The sequence below is a fragment of the Haliotis cracherodii genome, unplaced genomic scaffold, assembly GCF_022045235.1.
Source record: "Haliotis cracherodii isolate W230 unplaced genomic scaffold, xgHalCrac1.p SCAF_8, whole genome shotgun sequence".
In the NCBI taxonomy this organism is placed as follows: Eukaryota; Metazoa; Mollusca; class Gastropoda; order Lepetellida; family Haliotidae; genus Haliotis; species Haliotis cracherodii.
Window position 1 is genome coordinate 441,730 of NW_027266341.1, and position 24,307 is coordinate 466,036.

At 43.7% G+C, this 24,307-nt stretch overlaps 2 protein-coding genes across 3 annotated transcripts in view; both read right to left on the bottom strand.

Moving 5' to 3' along the window:
* On the bottom strand, positions 1-8,425 carry LOC139450135 (uncharacterized). Its single transcript, XM_071231798.1, has 3 exons — positions 8,335-8,425; positions 1,966-2,358; positions 1-1,212 (listed from the first exon to the last, which is right to left on the bottom strand). The coding sequence occupies exons 2-3, from the start codon at positions 2,305-2,307 to the stop codon at positions 1,018-1,020; spliced, it is 537 nt and encodes a 178-aa protein (XP_071087899.1). The 5' UTR covers positions 2,308-2,358; positions 8,335-8,425; the 3' UTR covers positions 1-1,017.
* Positions 8,426-18,296: 9,871 nt separating this feature from the next.
* The window catches only part of LOC139450556 (transmembrane protein 131-like), a 97,467-nt gene continuing 91,456 nt past the window's right edge, over positions 18,297-24,307 (bottom strand). For both annotated transcript variants that reach the window (XM_071232310.1, XM_071232309.1), the window contains 2 exons: positions 23,965-24,123; positions 18,297-22,245 (listed from right to left, as the gene is read on the bottom strand). In XM_071232310.1, the coding sequence (XP_071088411.1) occupies positions 22,096-22,245; positions 23,965-24,123 (309 nt within the window). In that variant the 3' untranslated portion in view covers positions 18,297-22,095. The remainder of the gene's footprint in view (positions 22,246-23,964; positions 24,124-24,307) is intronic.

Below are 24,307 nucleotides of genomic sequence, written 5' to 3' on the forward strand. Positions count from 1 at the left end.
ACGGATGTGGGGAACATTGAGGAACGTATGTGGGGGAACAATGGTGAATGATTGTGTGAAACACTGGGGAATGGATGTGGGGAACGGATGTGGGGGAACACTTGGGAACGGATGTTGGGAACGCCGGGGAATGGATGCAAGGGAGTTAACTGACTATAGTAATCCAGTTTCCATCCACACTTGCTGAACAAGGCTAGAATTTCGGAGTTTTGGCTGGACTAACGAGTTTGTGCATAGTTCAATTAAAATCGCGTAACAAACTAGACACCCGGTTCGTAAACAGCACTAATTTCAACGTGTAGATTTCCGTCGACTGCAGGATTTGCAAAGGGTGTGTACCGTTAATGGACGTCGCCAGATATTTTCCAAATACAAAAGAGTTCCTGACTATTGGTTAGATCGTCTTAACTGGGCGCCGCCATCTTGTTTGATGCAAAGGCAAGTGATATGCGAGGTGGAATCTGATTGGTCAATAACTCGTAATAGCCACTGGTGACGCTACGATCGAGCAACGAAATTCCAGCCTAGTCATTTAACTCCCTTGCTACGGGAAGATCGGACATAACGGATTCCGCCAGAACATCATCTAGAACAGTGGATCACCAAGATCATCTATTGATAACCAGGAACATATCAGAATCATGCTGGGGTCTGCATGGCCATCTCGCGATTGCTGCGGTTGTTGGAAGACCTGTGCGATCAGTCATGTCCAGACAACACGCGGAAGAATAGATTAAGCTAGGCTCCATCTCTTCATATCACAAGTTGCCGATGCGCAGTCCGAACTGTCAACCAGCTGAAGAAGAAGAAGTGGACGGATATGTGGCGGTCTGTTGATGTGCACGAGAGGTCATCAATGCCAGACGAGAGGTCGCGTACACCAGCAGGTGTAAGGTTGTTTCTGGTGCAAGGTAAAGGTTGAATATCAAGGTCAACGCACTAACGTCTCTTGTCTCCTCCGGCTAGCCACTTCCGAACGAGAAGCATCGGTCAAGGTCATTATGTATACTACAGAGATCAAGGTCGTGTTGTTGACCTCCACTCGGTATCATCATCCGATTTGTCGTGAATAGGGTCCCTGGTGACGATGCCCACCACAAACCCCGCCAACACCATCAACACTGTCAGCACTGCTCCCACGATCAGCAGCCTCGTCATGGCACGGGAGGTGGGTTGCCCAGGGCCGGAGCGATGTCTGCGACTGTTGTTATTCTGTTGACATAAGTAGAAGACACCATTAAACGTTGTATACACACAGAGGATAATATCTAACGGAAGAGGTAAGCAGAACACTTATGTCTACTGAGTCTATGATAAGAAAACAAAGAGAACATAGCGCTAAGTTTAACTTATGGTAGTGACATTTGAGAGTTCATGCGAGAGAGAGAGAGAGAGAGAGAGAGAGAGAGAGAGAGCAATGCGTGTTTACAATGACATTTTGTAACTTTGTTTTGAATGCATTTTACAGATATTGTTACTTATTGGAGACGTCCATCGAGTCTTATATGTATCTAAGTGGATCACAGATTGGCGTCGCCGCATCTCAATACACCACGACAGGTGCCCGTAGAAATGTTATTTATCAACTAAATGTATCACAGATTGGCGTCGCCGCATCTCAATACATCACGACAGGCGCCCGTAGCAATGTTATTTATCAAACAAATGTATCACAGATTGGCGTCGCCGCATCTCAATACATCACGACAGGTGCCCGTAGCAATGTTATTTATCAAACAAATGTATCACAGATTGGCGTCGCCGCATCTCAATACACCACGACAGGTGCCCGTAGCAATCTTTTATTCCCTAAATTCTTTTATTTTGATAATTATACTTATTTGTTGTAAATACTATGGAGGGGCCTACTGAGGTCTGAATTTAACACATGTACCCATTCCATTTCATAACTGACAAAAAAACTACCAAACTCTAGATTGCCCCAAATCAGACCCCTTTACTCACGCGAGTTTGTTCCACGTGACCGGGGTATATCATTAACACGCCTTCTGGGTGATTGCTGAGATGAGTTGAGTTCCGAATCTGCTGTGACGTCACTTCCGACATTATCGGGACCCGAGCGGCGTCTTCAATGGCAGTAGAAGGCGTATTGCGCATGCGCCTCGCATCTCCTGTAGACCTGTGAACGCCTTCCCTGGCCGGTGAGATCGCTGACGGAGTTATGGGGGCCGTGGTGATTGGCGTGGCCGTGAAACCGTACACGGCTTCATCGTAAGACGGTGGAGGGTCGAGGTAGGAGGGGCGACTGTGCTGGACAGTGGAATATGGCGGCACGGGGACGTCCATCACTGGCAAGGTCGTCCACGGCGATCAGAAGGATGTCCTAACATGGTGCGCCTGGAAAAATGTGCAGCACACGTACAGTAACTTAGTGAGGACGTACAGTAACTTAGTGAGGACGTACAGTAACTTAGTGAGGACGTACAGTAACATAGTGAGGATGTACAGTAACATAGTGAGGATGTACAGTAACATAGTGAGGACGTACAGTAACTAAGTGAGGACGTACGGTAACTTAGTGAGGACATACAGTAACTTAGTGAGGACGTACAGTAACTTAGTGAGGACATACAGTAACTTAGTGAGGACGTACAGTAACTTAGTGAGGATGTACAGTAACTTAGTGAGGATGTATAGTAACTTAGTGAGGATGTACAGTAACTTAGTGAGGATGTACAGTAACTTAGTGAGGACGTACAGTAACTTAGTGAGGATGTATAGTAACTTAGTGAGGATGTATAATAACTTAGTGAGGACGTACAGTAACTTAGTGAGGATGTACAGTAACTTAGTGAGGACATACAGTAACTTAGTGAGGACGTACAGTAACTTAGTGAGGATGTATAGTAACTTAGTGAGGATGTACAGATACTTAGTGAGGATGTATAATAACGTAGTGAGGACGTACAGTAACTTAGTGAGGATGTACAGTAACTTAGTGAGGATATATAGTAACTTAGTGAGGATGTATAGTAACTTAGTGAGGATGTACAGTAACTTAGTGAGGATGTATAGTAACTTAGTGAGGACGTACAGTAACTTAGTGAGGATGTACAGTAACTTAGTGAGGATGTATAGTAACTTAGTGAGGATGTACAGATACTTAGTGAGGATGTACAGTAACTTAGTGAGGATGTACAGATACTTAGTGAGGATGTACAATAACTTAGTGAGGACGTACAGTAACTTAGTGAGGATGTATAGTAACTTAGTGAGGATGTATAGTAACTTAGTGAGGATGTACAGATACTTAGTGAGGATGTATAGTAACTTAGTGAGGATGTACAATAACTTAGTGAGGATGTACAGTAACTTAGTGAGGATGTACAGTAACTTAGTGAGGATGTACAATAACTTAGTGAGGATGTACAGTAACTTAGTGAGGATGTACATATACTTAGTGAGGATGTATAGTAACTTAGTGAGGATGTACAATAACTTAGTGAGGATGTACAGTAACTTAGTGAGGATGTATAGTAACTTAGTGAGGATGTACAATAACTTAGTGAGGATGTACAGTAACTTAGTGAGGATGTACATATACTTAGTGAGGATGTATAGTAACTTAGTGAGGATGTATAGTAACTTAGTGAGGATGTATAGTAACTTAGTGAGGATGTATAGTAACTTAGTGAGGATGTACAGATACTTAGTGAGGATGTATAGTAACTTAGTGAGGATGTACAAATACTTAGTGAGGATGTATAGTAACTTAGTGAAGACGTACAGTAACTTAGTGAGGATGTATAGTAACTTAGTGAGGATGTATGGTAACTTAGTGAGGATGTACAGATACTTAGTGAGGATGTATAGTAACTTAGTGAGGATGTACAGTAACTTAGTGAGGATGTATAGTAACTTAGTGAGGATGTACAGTAACTTAGTGAGGATGTACAATAACTTAGTGAGGAAATACAGAAACTTAGAGCGGACTACAGTAACTTAGTGAGGACGGTTGTACACCAGTTGGTTGTACACCAGTTAGTTGTACACGTGTTGGTTGTACACGTGTTGATTGTACACGAGTTGGATGTATAATGTTGGTTGTACACGAGTTGGTTATACACGTGTTGGTTGTACACGAGTTGGTTATACACGAAATGGTTGTACACGAGTTACTGATTGTAAGGAGTTGGTTGTACACAAGTTGGTTATACACGTGTTGGTTGTACACGAGTTACTTGTACACGTGCTGATTGTAAGGAATTGATTGTACACGAGTTGGTTGTACACGAGTTGGTTGTTCACGAGTTGGTTATACAACGAGTTGGTTATTCACGAGTTACTTGTACACGTGCTGATTGTAAGGAGTTGGTTGTACACGAGTTGGTTGTACACGAGTTGGTTGTACACGAGTTGGTTGTACACGAGTTGGTTGTACACAAGTTGGTTATTCACGAGTTGGTTGTACACCAGTTGGTTATACACGAGTTGGTTGTACACCAGTTGGTTATACACGAGTTGGTTGTACACATGTTGGTTGTACACGTTTGGTTGTACACGAGTTGGTTGTACACATGTTGGCTGTACACGAGTTGGTTGTACACGTGTTGGTTGTACACGAGTTGTTAGTACACATGTTGGTTGTACACGAGCTGGTTGTACATGAGTTGGATGTACACATATTGGTTGTACACGTGTTGGTTGTACACGAGTTGGTTGTACATGAGTTGGTTGTACACGAGTTGGCTGTACACGTGTCGATTGTACACGAGTTGGTTGTACACATGTTGGGTGAACACGTGTTGATTGTACACGAGTCGGTTGTACAAAGTTGTTTGTAGACGATTTGGTTGTATACGAGTTCTCTGTACACATGTTGGTTGTGCACGAGTTGGTTGTACACGAGTTGTTTGTACACATGTTGGTTGTACACATGTTGGTTGTACACGAGTTGGTTGTACACATGTTGGTTGTACCAGTTGGTTGTACACATGTTGGCTGTACACGAGTTGTTTGTACACATGTTGGTTGTACACGAGTTGGTTGTACACGAGTTGTTTGTACACATGTTGGTTGTACACGAGTTGGTTGTACACATGTTGGTTGTACCAGTTGGTTGTACACATGTTGGTTGAACATGTGTTGATTGTACACGAGTTGGTTGTACAATGTTGGTTGTAGACGAGTTGGTTGTACACGAGTTGGTTGTACACGTGCTGGTTATACACGAGTTGGTTATACACGTGTTGATTGTACACGAGTTGGGTGTACACGAGTTGGTTGTACACGAGTTGGTTGTACACATGTTGGTTGTACACATGTTGGTTGTACATGAGTTGGTTGTACACATGTTGGTTGTACCAGTTGGTTGTACACATGTTGGCTGTACACGAGTTGTTTGTACACATGTTGGTTGTACACGAGTTGGTTGTACACGAGTTGTGTGTACACATGTTGGATGTACACGAGTTGGTTGTACACATGTTGGTTGTACCAGTTGGTTGTACACATGTTGGTTGAACATGTGTTGATTGTACACGAGTTGGTTATACAATGTTGGTTGTAGACGAGTTGGTTGTACACGAGTTGGTTGTACACGTGTTGGTTATACACGAGTTGGTTATACACGTGTTGATTGTACACGAGTTGGGTGTACACGAGTTGGTTGTACACGAGTTGGTTGTACACATGTTGGTTGTACACCTTTTGATTGTACAAGTGTTGGTTGTACAAGTGTTTTTTGTACACGTGTTGATTGTACACGAGTTGGGTGTACACGAGTTGGTTGTACACGAGTTGGTTGTACACATGTTGGTTGTACACCTTTTGATTGTACAAGTGTTGGTTGTACAAGTGTTTTTTGTACACGTGTTGATTGTACACGAGTTGGTTGTACACATGTTGGTTTACACCTTTTGATTGTACACGTGTTGATTGTATATGAGTTGGTTGTACACGAGGTGGTTGTACACGAGTTGGTTATGCACGAGTTGGTTGTACACATGTTGGATGTACACGTGTTGGGTTTACACAAGTTGGTTGTACACGAGTTAGTTGTACACATGTTTGTTGTACACAAGTTGGTTGTACACCAAGTGTGAGTGCGGCGTAAAACAACAACAACAAAAACAACAACACCCACCCACACGCACGCACACACAGTCACTAAATCACGGTATTTATGTTTTCATCATATCATCAGACACAACCTGTCTCCGGTGTAATCTCCATGCACCAGGTACATATGACAACGTCTCCAGTGTAATTACCGTGCATCAGGTACAGAGGACAACGTCTCCAGTGTAATCACCGTGCACCAGGTACATATGAAAACGTCTCTGCTATAATCACCGTGCATCAGGTACATATGACAACGTCTCTGCTGTAATCACCGTGCATCAGGTACAGAGGACAACGTCTCTGCTGTTATCACCGTGCATCAGGTACATATGACAACGTCTCCAGTGTAATCACCGTGCATCGGGTACATATGACAACGTCTCCAGTGTAATCACCGTGCACCAGGTACATATGACAACGTCTCCAGTGTAATCACCGTGCATCAGATACATATGACAACGTGTCTGCTGTATTCACCATGTATGAGGTACTTATGACAACGTCTCCAGTGTAATCACCGTGCATCAGGTACATATGACAACGTCTCCAGTGTAATCACCGTGCATCGGGTACATATGACAACGTCTCCAGTGTAATCACCGTGCATCAGATACATATGACAACGTCTCTGCTGTAATCACCGTGCATCAGGTACAGAGGACAACGTCTCCAGTGTAATCACCGTGCATCAGGTACATATGACAACGTCTCCAGTGTAATCACCGTGCATCGGGTACATATGACAACGTCACTGCTGTAATCACCGTGCATCAGGTACAGAGGACAACGTCTCTGCTGTAATCACCGTGAATCAGGTACATATGACAACGTCTCCAGTGTAATCACCGTGCATCAGGTACAGAGGACAACGTCTCTGCTGTAATCACCGTGCATCAGGTACAGAGGACAACGTCTCTGTTGTAATCACCGTGCATCAGGTACAGAGGACAACGTCTCCAGTGTAATCACCGTGCATCAGGTACATATGACAACGTCTCCAGTGTAATCACCGTACATCAGGTACATATGACAACGTCTCTGCTGTAATCACCGTGCATCAGGTACAGAGGACAACGTCTCCAGTGTAATCACCGTGCATCAGGTACATATGACAACGTCTCCAGTGTAATCACCGTGCATCGGGTACATATGACAACGTCTCCAGTGTAATCACCGTGCATCAGATACATATGACAACGTCTCTGCTGTAATCACCGTGCATCAGGTACAGAGGACAACGTCTCCAGTGTAATCACCGTGCATCAGGTACATATGACAACGTCTCCAGTGTAATCACCGTGCATCGGGTACATATGACAACGTCTCCAGTGTAATCACCGTGCATCAGGTACAGAGGACACCGTCTCCAGTGTAATCACCGTGCATCAGGTACAGAGGACAACGTCTCTGTTGTAATCACCGTGCATCAGGTACAGAGGACAACGTCTCCAGTGTAATCACCGTGCATCAGGTACATATGACAACGTCTCCTGTGTAATCACCGTACATCAGGTACATATGACAACGTCTCTGCTGTAATCACCGTGCATCAGGTACAGAGGACAACGTCTCCAGTGTAATCACCGTGCATCAGGTACATATGACAACGTCTCCAGTGTAATCACCGTGCATCAGATACATATGACAACGTCACTGCTGTAATCACCGTGCATCAGGTACAGAGGACAACGTCTCTGCTGTAATCACCGTGCATCAGGTACATATGACAACGTCTCCAGTGTAATCACCGTGCATCAGGTACATATGACAACGTGTCTGCTGTATTCACCATGTATGAGGTACTTATGACAACGTCTCTGCTGTAATCACCGTGCATCAGGTACATATGACAACGTCTCCAGTGTAATCACCGTGCATCGGGTACATATGACAACGTCTCCAGTGTAATCACCGTGCATCGGGTACATATGACAACGTCTCCAGTGTAATCCCAGTGCACCAGGTACACAAGACACAGTAGCACTGCATGTTGAAGCATGTACCGATTGTACTGACCACGACGCCATGACGACCGGAGCGTCGCAGGAACAAGTTGATGGCGAGCGTTATTGCCCAACTGTGATGTAATCAAACTAAACCTGTTACCCCTGAAACTAATTTTAGACTAACCCAAGCATCCCCAGCTGTAGCGCGTTGGCATAGCGCTGAGGGGCTGATAGTGATCGACCTCGGGGGTGAAGCTGTGCGACTTGACCCCCCGTCCCCTACCCCCTCAGATGCAGCACTCACCCACGCAGCTCCAGCCTTACACCCGCTCACTGTCGACTTTAGAGGGTCAGTCAAGGATTCCTGGTGGGTCGGCAGCCATCATGACGGGCTCATCCACGTAACACTTGAGGGGTAGGGCTCTCTCCGTCGTTAAATCAGTAGATATCTATTACGTAGACGTCGGTCTGTCGCAATATGTGGAAGGTTTGTGGAGGCTCTTTTATCGAGTCTTAATTCAGAGTGTATTTTGTTGTGCAATGGACAATATATGGACTCAATCTGTTTGCGTGCGTGAATACGTGCTAGCCCTCACATTGACGAGCGATCGATAACAGCTCTTTGAAAGGATCTTTGAATACAGAAATCCGAATATATTTCGAGAAAAATGCATTCAGCGCCACTGAATTCATTGCTGGCGTTAGTGCCTTCCTTTTGTCTATTTTCGACTTAACACAGAAGCAGTGTACAGACACACCTGTTGTGGCGCGCGGTGTTAGTGGCGGGGCAACAAAACATGCCCACAGGCGCCGTGAGATGGGAGCAACAATTAAGTCACTAACTTTACACTACTGCGTTTCAGCTGACAGACGTCAAGACAAAGACCTTTTTAGAAAAGCTGATAGACATGGAGATGAATTGCAGGAGCTAAAACAGTGAGACCCTTTTGTTTGGGAGGAGCTAATAACGGTTAGACACATTTGTATGGGAGGAGTTTATAACGGTTAGACACATTTGTATTGGAGAAGCTCATAACGGCTAGACACATTTGTATGGGAGGAGTTTATAACGGTTAGACACATTTGTATGGGAGGAGTTTATAACGGTTAGACACATTTGTATGGGAGGAGCTTATAACGGTTAGACACATTTGTATTGGAGGAGCTTATAACGGTTAGACATATTTGTATGGGAGAAGCTCTTAACGGCTAGACACATTTGTGTGGGGGGAGCTTATAACGGTTAGACACATTTGTATGGGAGAAGCTCATAACGGTTAGACACATTTGTATGGGAGGAGCTCTTAACGGCTAGACACATTTGTATGGGAGGAGCTCTTAACGGTTAGACACATTTGTGTGGGGGGAGCTTATAACGGTTAGACACATTTGTATGGGAGAAGCTCATAACGGCTAGACACATTTGTATGGGAGGAGCTCTTAACGGTTAGACACATTTGTATGGGAGAAGCTCTTAACGGTTAGACACATTTGTGTGGGAGGAGCTTATAACGGTTAGACACATTTGTATGGGAGAAGCTCATAACGGCTAGACACATTTGTATGGGAGAAGCCCATAACGGCTAGACACATTTGAATGGGGGGAGTTTATAACGGTTAGACACATTTGTGTGGGAGGAGTTTGTAACGGTTAGACACATTTGTATGGGAGGAGTTTATAACGGTTAGACACATTTGTATGGGAGGAGTTTATAACGGTTAGACACATTTGTATGGGAGGAGTTTATAACGGTTAGACACATTTGTATGGGAGGAGTTTATAACGGTTAGACACATTTTTATGGGAGGAGTTTATAACGGTTAGACACATTTGTATGGGAGGAGTTTAAAACTGACAGACGAGATAGTGTGGGAGAAGAGTATTACTGAAAGAGGAGATTGTGTGGGAGGAGGCTATTTCGAACAGATTATATTTTAAGGGAGAAACCTGTGACTTACGGACACGTGTGAACGTGAATTTTTTAAATATTACACAAATAGGAAGAGTGACAGATGGGAAGGCGTTTTATTCTGACGACTCTTTCTGGATCAGATGGACATGTTAACGGGCCCATTTCTACAGATTGAGATGCCTTTCGATCAGTTGTCCTACAAGTGCAGCTAGCGTCTTGACAATGAGCTCATGTGAGAACTAGTTGTTTCTATGAGAACATGTACCCGTCATATGTTGTCGACAACAGCACTCAGATGTGTTCTCCAGGGTACAGCTAAATGTTCATGTGTAAGTGAGTAGCTGGGTGTAACGCCACTTTGAACAATTCCAGTTATATCACGGCGTCTCAAATGGAGGAAAGCCTGAATTGATGCGGGTTACCACTTTGGTGAAAGACACCAGCATGGGTGAAAAGGGGCAATCACTGACAGATGGGAGTTCACTGCATCAATGACTGATGTAGTCATGATGACAAGGCCAGATCTGCTACGTATAACCTCATGTCTTATATCTATTTTACTCAACAATAATGAGAAAGGTGTGTAAACTTATCACATATGTCTTCTGCATATGTGTAGCAGTGTAGAGACACAGAGAGAGGTCATCATGTTTGAACAGCCTGCACAACATTGTGAAAGTCAGAAACAGAGAAGACGGTCATCATGTTTGAACGGTTTCTACACTGTGGTTGAGGTCAGAAACAGAGAGGAAGGTTATCACGTGTGAACGGTTTCTACACCGTGGTGAAGGTCAGAAACACAGAGGAAGGTCATTATATTGGAACAGTCTTTACACTGTGTCGAAGGTCAGAAACAAAGAGGAAGGTCATCATGTTTGAACAGTTTTTACACTGATGAAAAAGAGAGAAAGTTCATCATGTTTGAACGGTCTCTACACCGTGGTAGGGGTCAGAAACAGAGAAGAAGGTTATTGTGTTTGAACGGTCTCTACACCGTGGTGAAGGTCAGAAACAGAGAAGAAGGTCATCATGTTTGAACGGTCTCTACACTGTGGTTGGGGTCAGAAACAGAGAAGAAGGTTATCATGTTTGAACGGTCTTTGCACTGTGTCGAAGGTCAGAAACAAAGAGGAAGGTCATCATGTTTGAACGGTCTCTACACCGTGGTGAAAGTCAGAAACAAAGAGGAAGGTCATCATGTTTGAACGGTCTCTACACCGTGGTGAAAGTCAGAAACAAAGAGGAAGGTCATCATGTTTGAACGGTCTCTACACCGTGGTGAAGGTCAGAAACAAAGAGGAAGGTCATCATGTTTGAACGGTCTCTACACCGTGGTGAAAGTCAGAAACAAAGAGGAAGGTCATCATGTTTGAACGGTCTTTACACTGTGGTGAAGGTCAGAAACAAAGAGGAAGGTCATCATGTTTGAACGGTCTCTACACCGTGGTGAAAGTCAGAAACAAAGAGGAAGGTCATCATGTTTGAACGGTCTCTACACCGTGGTGAAAGTCAGAAACAAAGAGGAAGGTCATCATGTTTGAACGGTCTTTACACTGTGGTGAAGGTCAGAAACAAAGAGGAAGGTCATCATGTTTGAACGGTCTCTACACCGTGGTGAAAGTCAGAAACAAAGAGGAAGGTCATCATGTTTGAACGGTCTCTACACCGTGGTGAAAGTCAGAAACAAAGAGGAAGGTCATCATGTTTGAACGGTCTTTACACTGTGGTGAAGGTCAGAAACAAAGAGGAAGGTCATCATGTTTGAACGGTCTCTACACCGTGGTGAAAGTCAGAAACAAAGAGGAAGGTCATCATGTTTGAACGGTCTCTACACCGTGGTGAAGGTCAGAAACACAGAGGAAGGTCATCATGTTTGAACGGTCTCTACACCGTGGTGAAAGTCAGAAACAAAGAGGAAGGTCATCATGTTTGAACGGTCTTTACACTGTGGTGAAGGTCAGAAACAAAGAGGAAGGTCATCATGTTTGAACGGTCTCTACACCGTGGTGAAGGTCAGAAACACAGAGGAAGGTCATCATGTTTGAACGGTCTCTACACCGTGGTGAAAGTCAGAAACAAAGAGGAAGGTCATCATGTTTGAACGGTCTCTACACCGTGGTGAAAGTCAGAAACAAAGAGGAAGGTCATCATGTTTGAACGGTCTCTACACCGTGGTGAAAGTCAGAAACAAAGAGGAAGGTCATCATGTTTGAACGGTCTTTACACTGTGGTGAAGGTCAGAAACAAAGAGGAAGGTCATCATGTTTGAACGGTCTCTACACCGTGGTGAAAGTCAGAAACAAAGAGGAAGGTCATCATGTTTGAACGGTCTCTACACCGTGGTGAAGGTCAGAAACACAGAGGAAGGTCATCATGTTTGAACGGTCTCTACACCGCGGTGAAAGTCAGAAACAAAGAGGAAGGTCATCATGTTTGAACGGTCTTTACACTGTGGTGAAGGTCAGAAACAAAGAGGAAGGTCATCATGTTTGAACGGTCTCTACACCGTGGTGAAGGTCAGAAACACAGAGGAAGGTCATCATATTTGAACAGTCTTTACACTGTGGTGAAAGTCAGAAACAAAGAGGAAGGTCATCATGTTTGAACGGTCTCTACACCGTGGTGAAGGTCAGAAACAAAGAGGAAGGTCATCATGTTTGAACGGTCTCTACACCGTGGTGAAAGTCAGAAACAAAGAGGAAGGTCATCATGTTTGAACGGTCTCTACACCGTGGTGAAAGTCAGAAACAAAGAGGAAGGTCATCATGTTTGAACGGTCTCTACACCGTGGTGAAAGTCAGAAACAAAGAGGAAGGTCATCATGTTTGAACGGTCTTTACACTGTGGTGAAGGTCAGAAACAAAGAGGAAGGTCATCATGTTTGAACGGTCTCTACACCGTGGTGAAAGTCAGAAACAAAGAGGAAGGTCATCATGTTTGAACGGTCTCTACACCGTGGTGAAAGTCAGAAACAAAGAGGAAGGTCATCATGTTTGAACGGTCTTTACACTGTGGTGAAGGTCAGAAACAAAGAGGAAGGTCATCATGTTTGAACGGTCTCTACACCGTGGTGAAAGTCAGAAACAAAGAGGAAGGTCATCATGTTTGAACGGTCTCTACACCGTGGTGAAAGTCAGAAACAAAGAGGAAGGTCATCATGTTTGAACGGTCTTTACACTGTGGTGAAGGTCAGAAACAAAGAGGAAGGTCATCATGTTTGAACGGTCTCTACACCGTGGTGAAAGTCAGAAACAAAGAGGAAGGTCATCATGTTTGAACGGTCTCTACACCGTGGTGAAAGTCAGAAACAAAGAGGAAGGTCATCATGTTTGAACGGTCTCTACACCGTGGTGAAAGTCAGAAACAAAGAGGAAGGTCATCATGTTTGAACGGTCTTTACACTGTGGTGAAGGTCAGAAACAAAGAGGAAGGTCATCATGTTTGAACGGTCTCTACACCGTGGTGAAAGTCAGAAACAAAGAGGAAGGTCATCATGTTTGAACGGTCTCTACACCGTGGTGAAGGTCAGAAACACAGAGGAAGGTCATCATGTTTGAACGGTCTCTACACCGCGGTGAAAGTCAGAAACAAAGAGGAAGGTCATCATGTTTGAACGGTCTTTACACTGTGGTGAAGGTCAGAAACAAAGAGGAAGGTCATCATGTTTGAACGGTCTCTACACCGTGGTGAAGGTCAGAAACACAGAGGAAGGTCATCATATTTGAACAGTCTTTACACTGTGGTGAAGGTCAGAAACACAGAGGAAGGTCATTATATTTGAACCGTCTGTACACCGTGGTGACGGTCAGAAACTGAGAAGAAGGCCATCATGTTTGAACCGTCTGCACACCTCGTTAGAGATAAATGGGCGCCCCTCTTCAGGGACTTGCACATAAGCTTTGGGTGGACATGTATTGGGTGGTAATCGCTCCAAATATCGGCGAATACAGTCAACACCCTCCCCCAACCCGTACCAACCAAATTAAAGCCTACCGTCCCCTGTTAGCTCACATTTCCAAATTGCTCGATCAAGTCGGTCCTCCAAATTGCTCAGACGGGACTGAATAGCACAGTTGTGAGGGAGTTCGATTTCGAACCTGAACGTTTCGGGGTCGAATCCCGATGGGTAAATGGCGCTCCGTACCGAGATGACTTGTGGTGAGGCTACAGGGTGAAGATTTACTCTATGGCTGCGAGGCTATAGGGTGAAGTACAACTCTGTGGCTGCGAGGCTATAGGTGAAGAACTACTATGTGGCTGCGAGGCTATAGGTGAAGAACTACTCTGTGGCTGCGAGGCTATAGGGTGAAGAACTACTATGTGGTTGCGAGGCTTTAGGGGGAAGAACTACTCTTAGGCTGCGAGGCTATAGGGTGAAGAACTACTATGTGGCTGCGAGGCTATAGGGTGAAGAACTACTATGTGGTTGCGAGGCTTTAGGGGGAAGAACTACTCTTAGGCTGCGAGGCTATAGGGTGAAGAACTACTATGTGGCTGCGAGGCTATAGGGTGAAGAACTACTATGTGGCTGCGAGGCTAGCAATGTACGATCCAAAAATAAAATCACTACAGTTTTACATATAGTAGGGTTATATTTTTACCTTTATTGGGTTTTTGTTTTGCATCCAAGGATGATTTTACATTAAGGGTCGAAGAGTCCTTTATCTGGCATATATCACTGAATCTTTTTGTGTGTAATACCGCCAAAAAAGATGCTTCTCATAATTTTGATATTTTCAAAATGGCATGGTTGCCCTGCTTTTTTAAATATATCATTATCACATTTTGGTGTACTTGGCCATGTTTACAAATCGCGAATAAAACAAACAACTATGGACACTTAAATAAGAGTATATACTCAACAACAAAAGCGACACCTATATTTTAGTGTATTTTTCAAACAAGTAAAGTTTGGTTTTCAATATTGTAGTACATGTATGGAATCAAGTCACAAAAACGCAACTGCTACAGAAAAGCCTGCATTCCATGCGAAAGTTGACTTTATTGCAAGCCCAATGCATTTCACTAGCCAAGAATGGGTATAAAGACGTGCGTTAACGGGATTCCATATGCATCGTTTAGCATCAACCACTCAGAAAAACAACAAAATTACGCAATTATTCAACATTACGAAATGCCACGCCTCTCCGAAAATGAGCGTCTGCCAGCCATTGGTATGCTTGAAGCAGGATCGAGTCAACGTGATGTTGCAAGACAATTTAACGTCCACAGAAACACCATTTGGTGTTTATGGCAACGTTGGAAACAGACGAATTCAGTCAGAGACCATCCTCGGAGTGGCAGGCCACGCGTAACCAATAATCGACAAGACAATTGGATTCGAACAACACACCTACGACATCGATTCCAGCCAGCAACAGTGACTGCAAGAAGCATCCCTGGCCTCCGACGAATATCTTCACAAACCGTACGTCGTCGCCTCAGATGTGCAGGAATTGTCGCCAGAATAGCCACCAGACGTGCCATTTTGACGGGAAACCACCGTCACGCACGTCTACAGTGGTGCAGACAGCGTCTACGCTGGACGGCCATGCACCTCAGCCACAGCGATGGACGGATTCGAGTGCACCGACGTCGAGGTGAACGTTACGTCAATCATTGTGTCATGGAAGAAGATCGGTACGGGGGCGGCAGCGTTAGGGTATGGGGTGGGATTACAGCAAGACAGAGGACCCGTTTGATAGTGGTAGAGGGAAATCTGAATGGACAACGCTACCGCGACGAGATCATTGGCCCTGTTGTTCTACCGTTTTTGCGTCGTCATGGCCCAGGTATTACCTTTCAACATGACAACGCCCGGCCTCATATTGCTCGACTTGTTCAGGATTCTCTTCAACAAAACAACGTGAATGTCATCCCCTGGCCGGCTGGCTCCCCTGATCTCTCACCAATCGAGCACATGAGGGATGAGATGGATCGGCGCCTTCGACGTCAACCACGTGTTCCACAGACACTCCAGGAACTTCGAAACATGCTCCAGCTGATATTGACAGATATCCCACAGGACTGGTCCATTCCATGAGACGAAGACGTGTTGCTGGCACACACGCTATTGATTTGTAAATTGACATTTTGTCATGTTTATGTTTTTTAATGAGATCACGCATTTTCCGAAGTCAGTATGGCAAATTAAACCATTTGAACACTTACAGGAGTATTTTATCTGTTGCAAACCGAAATTGTTTCATAAACATAACATTGCATTAAATCTTTTTTCAATGTCACAGGAACTTTTGTTGAAATAACATGTACTTTTTGCGGCCAAATAAAGTTTTTAATAAAACTGTGTCGTGGCTTGATAAGGAGGGTGATTGTCATTTTCATAACAAAATTCATTGTAGTGTCAACTACACTGGGTTCAGGTGCTCCGATTCTGGGACTTGGCTGAGTGGCTCTCATCGTGTCCCCATACTGCTGCTAACCGTTTTCAGCTACTTGTCCGATGTAGCTTGAAGTTCATGACAAACACATCCACCGCCATAGACAACCTGTGCAATATCTTATCCTTGCACATGTTTGCGGTACACTTGACGGTGTGAAAGCCTAGTATATTTTTCTGTGTCAGGTCGCCTAGATGTCAGTGAAATGAACACCTTATAAATCTGCCACGTAACATCGCTACTTCTTAAGGAACAATGGCATCACGTCACTGACGTCATCAACCAATGAATGACATTACCTGCAGCAAATGGCCTAAAAACTAAAATAAGCCTTTCCATATTCCTAAGACATGATAGTAAGATTCCGACTATATCATGAGCATGTATTTATGAATGACTATCATGATACCAGGTGTTGATGAAGGTGGGCGTATCCTGCCCTAATGGTGGCACCCGTCACATACACACGCAAAAGCTGGTCAACCGATCACATATTAAAACAAGGGAACATGTAGTACAGGTGAACATTGGGAGTTGCCTCGGACATCATTTTTGTCACTTGTGCGTCATACTTGGACATAAAACGTTTTGACAGCTTTACTAAGGCCTTGGGTGTTGTATCCTTTATCAAACTTTTGAACAAGAGTCGTATGAAGCTCTTTGAAATCTTCGTTGAGACAGCATTTACATGATAATTCATCATTATTCGTAACTTGATGTCAATGAATATTTAATGCTAATTCCGCACAATTTTTCAAATTCGATGTTGCAGAAAGAGGACACAATGTTAGTCTCGGAACGGACTTGGCGGGTTCGAATCGCGTTGTTGACAATTCTTCATCCCTTTATCAACTTAAATGGTAGAAAACAAAAACATTCTTTCTCCATCAGGTGGTCTCTGAACAATCAACAACTGGGGAAACAGTGTTTTAAGCTGTAAGAACAGGGCGGAGAAGAAAGCTACTGCCGCAAAACACTTCTATGTTGGAAGCAGCCCCCTGTTGAGCTTTGCATGGTGTTAGAATGTTGTTTTGTTATCCACGATTGGGTACTTAATGTTGTTTCAACAGCCAGAACGCAGCGGTCTGTAAATAATTGTCGAGGCTGTCGGGCAGAGGACAGCAATGGGTAGTCACAGAGTCGGACATTTAATGAGAAATAACGTTATCTCATTTAGAAATACACTAAACTACGCTTATAACCCCCCCCCCCCCCAGACAGACACTCTGCAGTGATTGCCCCCATACTGCTCATGCTCAACTTGCACGAAAGAGAGCATTTGAAGAACTGGCAGTGGGAAAAGGCGGTTTCATCTGCTGGACAGGACTGTTTGAGCAAATGCAGCAGAAAAACAGTGTGCCAAAACGCACCTAAACCAATTTTGATATAAACATGAAAATATTGATTAAGTTCAGGCTGAACGTAAGTGTGATTCGACTGATTGTGAGTAAGTTGTGTGGTATAATCATCAGGGGGCATCTTGTGCTGATGTTTTGTCCCAAAACGGGAATTTAGAACAGACCTGTGTTAAAACAACTTAGTTAATCAGAAATATATGTTCATATATAAAAGTGACCTTAAACCGCAATTGCTGAGAAAAGATGTTAAAATAGTAAATAGTGATACCTTAAAAGTTGTAACTTGTTTCCAGGGAGTTATGTTTTGATTTACGGGGTTGTCTTCACTCAATTTGCACTTATGGTAAAGTAGTAGAAACAAATCTATTAATCTATCGATGCATCACATTCTTTAGAAATTCAACCTGTTTTTTGTAAGATGACATCACAAATCACTACCTCTCATACCAGTCAAACAAAAATGGGAAAACACTCAAATCGTCTTTTTCTTTACCCTGTTCACAGAAGATTTAGTTCAAAGCAGTATCCTTCTTGAGTTACAACAAGTCCTTTACACACAACAAAGAAGACAAAATGCAATAAAAACGAAATTATTTTATTATTTTTTAAAGTAAAACGGACACACGATCCGCAGCAGAAGTTTCTTGTTAGAGCACTTCTTTCTTACCACAGACCAGTGATAAAGACAAACAGAGGGCCCCCCTGACCTCTCCCCGGGTCAGTCTGACCACGGAGAGTGGGCACGGCCAGGGAAACCTATGGCTAATGTTTTCTTCACATCTAAGCCTTGAAAATGTAAAAGTAACATATATGACCATTCCAGGTAAAGGCCAGCAGACCACTGCCTCGATACAGTAGAGCTGATGTTCACACAATCAGGTGATCAGCTCCGAGGCCAGCAGACCACTGCCTCGATACAGTAGAGCTGATGTTCACATAATCAGGTGACCAACTCTGGGAGACTTACAAATCAGCCTAACCTCTCTGATACTTAAATTATCACAGACACAAACATTTATAATGATTCACCAAAAAGCATCTTAACAATATTAAAAAAAGGTAAAAACACAACAATTACTTAGGAAAATATTCCAATCTAAAGCTTCCTCCTTCACCACAAGCACTGTGCTGTGGACTGTTGAGTGTCTGTTTGTCCGTCCGTCCGTCCGTTCGTCCGGCGGCCATCTGCCTGCAAACTTGTGCTAACAACACCAACTACAACACCAACAGGAGAGGTGCTGAGGCCAAACAATAAAATGTATATGTTCCCGGTAACCAGACCGACCATTAATGTCACTTGAAGCCTGAACTTGTCTGTAATTAGTTGTAAAGAAAATTTATGTCAAGTTGTACTTCTTAACTTTGCCTAAACACACTAAACACACACTGTGCTGATCACACACATAAATGGAAATAAATATTTTTCCTTTTTGACTGAAATGTAACTAAATGTTTTTTAAATGGCTTAAAAAGAAAGCTTTTCTTAATAATAAGCAAGTGGGAGACTATACAAAGCTTATTTGAGGAGAGCACGATCTATAGCTATACTCAATCACAAAATGAAGCCAACTACGTGACCCGAGCTGGGTACTGATATGTTACTCAATGCCACACCAGGCCTTACAATCTAGTTCTCTAGTCAATAACAAAGTATTCATCAGTGTCAGTAAAATAGCATCATATTAAAACTTATCAGTTGTGTCCAACTCTAAGAACAGTTCACATATTGTTAAAGAAGTAGGACATATCAACTGTCCTGGTATTACAACACACCCATGGACTGAGGACATACCATGCTGGTTTAACAGGGTAACTTGAGTATCAGAGAGGCTACAATGTACATACAACAAGCATCGGTCTCTGTAGGGACGTGTATGGGTCAGAGCTCACACTGTCTGCTGATGGAAGTGACACACTTCCAGTGAGAGAGTTGTACTCTTGTAAAGACAGCTGCATTCCTACTTCTAAAGAGAGCTCCATTCAAGCCTATGAAGACAGGTCATTGTACATTCTTGTGTTGTAACAGAGTTGATGAAATTACAGAAAAATGTCTTTGCAAGAGACTTGGAGAAGCTGCAATAAAGGGTGTGACTTCTGTTGCTGCCTCAACTGTTCAGAAGTGGAGCTCTGATCCCACACACGCATGTCAATAGTTCAAGTCTTGTCTCCTCCTCCTCACCAGGTAGACAGGAGTAACTGTGTTGCATCCAGTGCATAAGAATATACAAATTCAAGAACTTCCTGGAATTGTATAATCGTGTAGTTTGTGCGACTGACAGTTACGACACAGAACAAACTGCTCTTCACATAACCTGCCTGTCTGGTGTGGGGGGTGAATGTCAAGGTCAAGGAGGCTCCGTCATCAACCCAAACGAGATGGGGACAACCAGGGGAGGCAACTCCTGTATCAGGTGATAGTCCAAGTGATGGTGAGTGTCGCTACAAGTCACATGACTTGTCTTCATAGTTGGGTGTCAAGATCCAGGGCCACAGTTGAGAGCCTGACTGGATATACAGATTGTAACTCCAGCGGGAGTTTCATACATGTCACACATATATTTCACATTGGGTAGCCTGGATCAGTTTCATCACAATTATCTTTCTCTGAAATCATGTTGACACATCACACTCACATAGGGCATGATCACCAACAAATTATGTCTTATTATTCTGTAAAACACATAAGGATTTCAATGTTCTGCATGTGTGTGTGTATTCTGATCAAGGCCACCCGTTACAGTGTGTCTCTCAGGCACTGATAATCTTCTAAAACATCACACATGATAAATTATTACATAATTGTAACACAGTAGCAGTATGTTGAGCCCTTCCACACAAATCATTCTGGAAAGCAGTCCAAAAGTATGACATCAGATTTCAACCTTAATTCCTCAGGGTGCATGCGTGCATGCGTGCTCGCACTGGAGGGGTGAGTGGGGGAGAAAGATATATTTCCAATCACAGCAAATGAACCTTGCAGGGCTCTCAAAGATCAAGTCAATAAATATAACTGCTCTATTTGTCCTATTCTCTCTCTGTCAGTGAATAGCGTTATGACACGTTGTGCCGTGCTTCCAGAGACCCAGACACTAGGATTTGGGTGTTTTCTCTCTCTGATATTTACTTGGAGCACATCAACACATTCATGGAGATGTGTGTGCCTGAGTGCATGCATCTCTTCAATTTCAAATTAACTGATATCAACCTTTTGGACTGCTTTCAAACCAGACTGCACCACAAGACAGCGATGACTGCTGATCCACCTGTGCACACATTAACTGGAATTCATCAGGACTGCATCAGTGAAAGGTCGGTCAAATGTTTGAGCAGTATAATAAAAAAATAACTATATCTAAGGAACACCTTAGATATACTTGATTATCATGACCACTCCTCCTGTGAACAATCCATCACAGATGCTAACATAGAGTGACCTCCCTTGAAAATTAAATATATATACAAACAGCACTAGTATAGTTGAACAAGCAGTATCTGGAGACATTCTGACTCTGAAAAGACACTGAGGGAGCTACAGTTATGACACCTGCTACTGATAGATACACTTCTATTCACTTAAAGCCAAAGCCACCTACACAGTCCACATTTCACTACAGCTAGAGACATGTCTCTTCACTCAACATCAGCGAGCTACAGTCCACACTTCCTTGTGTGGACATGAGATAACTATGCAATAACCTAGATACAAGTAGCACACATAAAGAAAACTACTGAGTCCTTAACACTGAACGATTGCTAATCATTTGAGTAGTTCAAATGAACTTCAAGGTGGGTTTTAAAGGAGGTATATCATACACTACACCACATGTTACAATATCTGTATCTAGGTGGTAGGATAATACACATGATAAGAAAGCAACAAAACAAACCAACAAACAGCAAACACGTGGTGGGGGAGTTCAAGTCTAGTTCTGAAGACAAAGGTAGCTTACTCTTGGTGATGCACTGCTCCGTATCACTGCTGCCGCCAGGGTGGACAAGGAAATGTTGGCTCCATGGCTCAAATTAAACTTTACTGTAAAGTATTCCAAAGTACTGAAATTTTGTCTAGTTTTCCACCAGTGAGATTTAAGCTAATGTCACAAATTTGAAATCACTTATAATTTGATAATGGTCAAGGTATATTTGTCTGGTTCCATCAATTAAGCCTAGACAAAGTTATAGAACATATATAACGTGGCAACAGATCTACACATTAGTTTTTATCTCTCCTAACTTACTACCATAAATGTTGAAATAAAATTATTGGGTGAGATCTACACTGGGCTAAGTAAGTGTTGGCAGCAATGGTACAGAGAGCAGCAAACGGAGCAGTGTAACTCTCCGAGGAGCTGTGAATGCTATAAAGGGAGGTCACTCTAAGTTGTGTTACAATTTAGTTGTCAGTGTTCTTAGGGTTGTCTCCCTCTGGGGGGAGGAACTGGCCCCAACCTGTGCCGGCTGTGGTGGCTGTGGTGGCCTTGGGGCTCCAGATGGCCATGTCAACAGTCGGGCTGAACGGACTGAATGTTCCAGCGTTGGAGATCTGAACAATAAGGTGCATCAGTTCATATGTGTAAGTACGCCATTAATTGAGTTATCAAGTAAGCATACAGTATTTAAGACATTTCAAGTCAGCATGTGGAATTTGAAAAGGTTCAGATAAAATCAGTAATGGAGAACAAACTCAACTCAGCTGTTCATATTAAACTGAAGTGGTTATATTATTTTCAAACACATAGCACTGGCAAACTTTGACAATTGTTTGATCATCACACTCAGCAAAATTCCAGCTATATGACAGTGACCTATATATAATTGCATCTGGACCATACACCATCGGTTGCTGGAGACCTATTCTAACCTGGAATCCCACAGGAAGACCACCATCGGTAGCTGGAGACCTATTCTAACCTGGAATCCCACAGGAAGACCACCATCGGTTGCTGGAGACCTATTCTAACCTGGAATCCCACAGGGAGACCACCATCGGTTGCTGGAGACCTATTCTAACCTGGAATCCCACAGGGAGACCACCATCGGTTGCTGGAGACCTATTCTAACCTGGAATCCCACAGGAAGACCACCATCGGTTGCTGGAGACCTATTCTAACCTGGAATCCCACAGGAAGACCACCATCCATTGCTTGAGACCTATTCTAACCCATCTTTCCATGGCAAGAGAGTTAACTGACTATAAAAGTCCAGTTTCCACCCTTGCTGAACTAGGCTGGAATTACTGAGCTCTATCATAGCGCCACCAGTGGCTATTAGCAGGTATGTCCCTTCTAAGCCTCTCCTATGGACCAATCAGATTCCTCCTCCCGCATCACTTCCATTTGCTTCACACAAAATGGTGGTGCCCAGTCAAAACGATCTGATCAATAATCAAGATCTATATTGTGATATAACGGGTCCTTGATTAAAAACGTGAAAAGATTTGGAAAATATCTGCTGACAACGAGTTGACGGTGCACATGCTTTGCAAATCCTGCAATTGACCGAAATCTGCATGACAGTTTACGAACCAGATTTCGATTTCGGTGCGCGAATTTGATTGGACTATGCATAGACTCGTTAGCCCAGCCAAAATATAACTCCATAATACCAGCCTAGTTCGGCAAGGGTGGAAACAGGACTTTTATAGTCAGTTAACTCTCTTGCCTCGGGAAGATGATTCTAACCTGGAATCCCACAGGGAGACCAGCATAGGTTGCTGGGGAACTATTCTTACCTGGAATCCCACAAGGAGACCAGCATAGGTTGCTGGGGAACTATTCTAACCTAGAATCCCACAGGGAGACCAGCATCAGTTGCTGGAGACCTATTCTAACCTAGAATCCCACAGGGAGACCAGCATCAGTTGCTGGAGACCTATTCTAACCTGGAATCCCACAGGGAGACCAGCATAGGTTGCTGGGGAACTATTCTAACCGGGAATCCCACAGGGAGACCAGCAAGGTCAAGGGTGTGGTTTGGGTCAAGGTCCAAGGTTAGGGTATAAGGAAGAGAAAGTGAGTGTTTTATACTGCATCAGCAGTATTCCTATCATTATGGCAAGCAAAAGATATTGTCCAGACAAACCAGTGGTTGATATGAGTTACATCACGTGTTGGGTCATGATGACATGCAATCATGGAGCCTGACAACCCTATGCATTTTAGTTGTCTCTTACGACAAGCTACATAGTGCTGAGGATCTATCCTAACACCAGGGGTCCTGCTGGCTGAAGAGGGTGTGGTTCAGGCTGACAGACTAGTCTTACCTGTGGGCTGGAGTTTCCTGAGTATGTCGGCTCTGGGTACACCACCTCGTTCTCCATGGCAGACGGGGAGGATGTGCTGGGATTGTTGGACCAGATGGAGGTCAGGTTGTTCCAGCCGCTGGTGGCCGAACTGGTCAGCGCATTCCAGAAACCACCGGCCTGAAACAGCAGGAGGGATGATTGTAACACAGTACACCCACTAATCTGTTGTTGTGGCCATATTGAGGGGGTGTTGAAATATCGAGTAACTACCAATCGACCTACCTGTGGTTTGAAGTATTTCAGTCATAAGGAGTCCTATTCACAAGTTTACAGGAGAAAAATTTGAATGAAAACAGGAAGT